General features: G+C 36.2%; 1 protein-coding gene across 1 annotated transcript; it reads right to left on the bottom strand.

Moving 5' to 3' along the window:
* Positions 1-262: 262 nt before the first annotated feature.
* LOC116521461 (olfactory receptor 14A16-like) lies at positions 263-3946 on the bottom strand. Its single transcript, XM_032236131.1, has 2 exons — positions 3723-3946; positions 263-1232 (listed from the first exon to the last, which is right to left on the bottom strand). Exons 1-2 carry the CDS (start codon positions 3944-3946, stop codon positions 263-265), a joined length of 1194 nt encoding a protein of 397 aa, XP_032092022.1.
* Between the last annotated feature and the right edge of the window lie 237 nt (positions 3947-4183).

Raw genomic sequence — 4183 nt, 5'->3', positions numbered from 1 at the left:
CATCCTGCATTATTAATCAATCTATATTACAGTGGATATTTAATGGAGGAGATTTAACATAAATCTCCTCCATTAAATATCCCATTAAATTATAGGCAGATTTACTGAGGTAAAAACACCTGGTAAAACATCTGGTAAAAATGAATTCCATCCTGAATTCCATCGTGATAAAATAGGGATGAGAAGGATATGCTTAATTTACACATTGAGATGATATTTTGATGACATCATATCTATGTAAAGGTTACCAGAATAGTTTAAACTAAAAATGATTTTTGCACAAGGAATTGGGATACATATTGAGAATTTGTTTCCAGAATGCCATTTTGAGTTCCTTATTCCTCATGCTATAAACTAGTGGATTTAACAGTGGCGGTACAACACAGTAAAATACAGATATAAATGGATATAAGGCTGAAGGAGTGGTAGATATTGGACTGAAATAAGCAAGCATACCACCTACCGTAAACAAACACATCACTATGAGATGGGGTAAGCAAGTAGAGAAGGCCTTTTGTTTGCCTTGAGAGGATGGGATTCTAAAAACTGCTCTGAAGATCTGAACATAAGAAAAAGCAATGAGAGCAAATTGAATGAATCCTAAACAAGAACCAAAGATGAGAGTCCAGAATTCAATGAAGTATGAATCCGAGCAGGAGATTTGGAGTAATTGAGGAATGTCACAGAAGAATTGATTGATAATTCTGGAACAGAATTCCACTGTAAATAAATTTCCAGTGTAGAGTATAGAGTAGAAAAGGCCAACCATCCATGCATTGGTTGCCATTTGGACGCAGACTTTTTTGTTCATTGCCATCTCATAATGTAGTGGGTTGCAGATGGCTACATAACGATCATATGACATGACACCGAGGAGGAAAAGATGAGACATTACAAAGAAAACAAAGAAGAAAACTTGACAGAGACACCCAGAGTAAGAAATAGTTTCAGTGTTCATTAAAGAATTCAATAGAGATTTAGGAATTGTGACAGAAATTGAGCCAAGATCTTGGAAAGATAGGTTGGCTAGAAAAAAATACATGGGTGAGCGAAGTTGATGGCTGTAAAGAATGACAGTAATAATAGTGAGATTTTCAGCGAGTGCCACCAAATAAATTACTAGAAAAGTGATGATATGAACCATTCTTAGCTGATCGGTGTCAGGGAATCCAAGCAGAAGGAATTCACCAACTCTTGAATGATTTTCCATAGTGCTGTTTTCGCTTTGCATTCTGTGAAAAGAACTCAAAGATCAGACTCCTTTTCAATGCACCAGGATTCAAGATGGACTGGATCAATATGAATACCATTTTCTCAGACCTAATAGCACTAGAGAGATGAGAGCAAGTTTCAACCATGGAATGTCGGTAGCTATCCCCAGGGAGTTCATTTCTCAGTTGATTAGTACTGATAGAAATAATGTGTTTGAAAATAGAGTTCAAACTATATTAGATTTACTCTAAACAACAGTTATTATAACAATTTCAAATTGTATTAATTGGGTACAATAGATTTTGTTTCGTTCAACTCACTTCAAATGTGTTTTACTGAAACACATTTTATCCATCCAATTTTTGTGATAAAAAAGTGCATGAGAAGGAACTTGTAGTTTTGTTTCAGTTGACTTTAACTCAAATAGCAGGGTCTATAATGACTTTCAGAGTGCCATCATTATAGCAAATGTGATTTCTATCACTTTATATTGGTTCAAAGATAAAATGGTTGTGAAAACTAGATTTGGGGGAAAGGGGCAGGGAGAAAGGGGCCCATGAAGTGTTGCAGTAGGGATAGGGAAGTAACTTCAACAAAGAAATTACCTTTTTTTAAACCAAAGATTTCAAATAAACTTTTAGGTATCATCAATGAAATGTTGGCAGATCTTTAAAAAGTGAAGTACTTGTTAATTTAGTTTTTTTTATATCAACGTACTATAGATTTACCTATTTTATACAACTTCTATAGCAACATTTCCAAAACATGCTGATTGGGAAATTATGGGAGTTGAAATCCATCTCTCCTAATATTCCCAAGTTTGAGAAACAATTGTCTATATTATATAATAAATGCATAAAGAAATTATCCATATGCACACAAAACCCCCAAACAAACAAATGAATGATATGCATTTTGAGAAGAGGGCAATGGAAAATTATTATTATTTAGAAGGAAACTACAGAGAAGTTTCATACTGACATCACAAATCAAACCAAGAGCATCCACAGGGGATAAAAAAATGAAAATGTTTTGATATGTACACCACAATGCTTCTCATAGAAAATGGAGAGAACTTTAATCTCAACATCCACCTGGACTTTTGTCACCCCCATTCTTCACAATGCTTCTGATTCTGACTCAGTTTGCCTCTGAAAGCTGAATGAATTAAAGACATGATTATTTTTAAAATTTTCAGTTTATACACTTTAATTTGAATGTAAATTGTTTGTGAAGTAGTATCAGATGTGAAAGAGTTTTTAAAGCATTATGGTACTTTCATTCTGATACAACATGATGCAGGATGTTGAAAATTTTTGTAGTACATTAGATGGGTACAAATTCTTTATTGCATTCAACACCTTATAAGAGTCTGGGTTGGTCTCTATTGTCTGAAGTACTGCATAATGAAGCATGCGTTCCTTTTGTATACATACTCATAAAGTTATTAGCAAATAATTTATCCCATTGATCTAAAAGACTCTCCACTCCTTATTATTTTATATATCCTCATAACTAAATTTCCACTAACATTTGATTTTACAAAAATTTAGATTGTCTTACAAATGTTGGACATTTTATTTTTCGGGATACCATTATATCATCTCATGAAGCCATAACTGCATGAGAAGAACAATGAGAACCCACTAAAGAATGAAATGCTTTTACTAGTCTACCAATACTTGTGTTAATAAACCACCTGCCTCTTCAATATGGGTTGTTATTGTGGCCTGAGCAACCATTTCTTTTGCTATCAGCTTATTCAAACCAACAACAGTGGTTTTCTGAAAAGATAAGAGGAGGGTGCGAAGACTTTAAGTTGCAAAGGCATTTTCTTGCAGATGTTCAGGACAGATCCAGGTGACTTGTAAATAGTTTTCCATACAAAAAGTGGCTGGTAGATTCTTGATATGCCATCCCCACATCAAATAAAAAGAACATTTACTCTGAAGTCTCCACATTGTTACCAGTAGGTTTTCGAATTCAATAGAAATATCCATATTTTTTTTAAAAAAAAACTTTATTGTGCAGCACTAGCATACTTCTAGCAATGCATACAATAGCAAAAATCTAATTTGGCCATCTCATTTTATCATGTAGAGATGGCCCTTTATGATTAGCTCTTTATGACTTTCTCCTGTTATGACTTCCTCTCTCAGGAGAAAGTCCAGAAAACAGGCTTTTTAAGTCATTATTTTTAAGGAATATTATTTCCTATGACAGTATTTTACAGATATTGCATCACTAGATCATAGGGGTTTTGAAGACTGATTAACCACTAACACAGTTGTAATAAGGGAACAAAACCTTCAAAATACATAATGAATGTACAAGGAATGATTATGTTTATGTCTGAATAGAATAGAGCAGAACAGAGCAGGCCCCATACCTAAGGTGACCAGATGTCGCATTTTCAGCAGGGCAGCCCGCTTTCTAATAATTTGTCCCGCGTCCCGCAACATTTTTTAAAAGTCCCAATTTTTGGCAAGTAAATTTTGGCAAGTAAATACATCATTTGCTGGACACGGACTGCAGTCTCTGTGCTCTTCAGAATGGCCATGGAATAGTGAACGAAACCCCCTCCAGCTAATCGCAAACGGAGACGAACACTGTTTGCCCTATCAGCCAACGCTTGCCAGCTTTCCATTGGACTTGGAGGCATCACCGCATAGCCTGGCGTCCATCGCACATTGATGATGTAGACGGCTTTGCTTGGGGGAGTTGTTTGTGACATGACAGAAGGCAGAAGCGATTGCTGGACAGGGACTGCAGTCAGCAGAGCGGCCGCACAATCACAATTGAAACCCCCTCCAGCTAAACAGGAGTCCTGAGGTGCAGCAGGACAGCAAAGTGACTAGGTTGAGGGCTTGTTCTGCCTTGGGCTTCCTGGAGCAACTATTTAGAGGGAACATTGCCCACAGCTGCCTTCGCACAAGTTTAAGAGGGCTAAATTTGTCTCGTTGGGTAGGGG

This window comes from Thamnophis elegans, chromosome Z, assembly GCF_009769535.1.
Source record: "Thamnophis elegans isolate rThaEle1 chromosome Z, rThaEle1.pri, whole genome shotgun sequence".
In the NCBI taxonomy this organism is placed as follows: domain Eukaryota; kingdom Metazoa; phylum Chordata; class Lepidosauria; order Squamata; family Colubridae; genus Thamnophis; species Thamnophis elegans.
The sequence above is the reverse complement of the archived record's forward strand: the minus strand, read 5'-3'. Positions and strand labels throughout refer to the sequence as shown.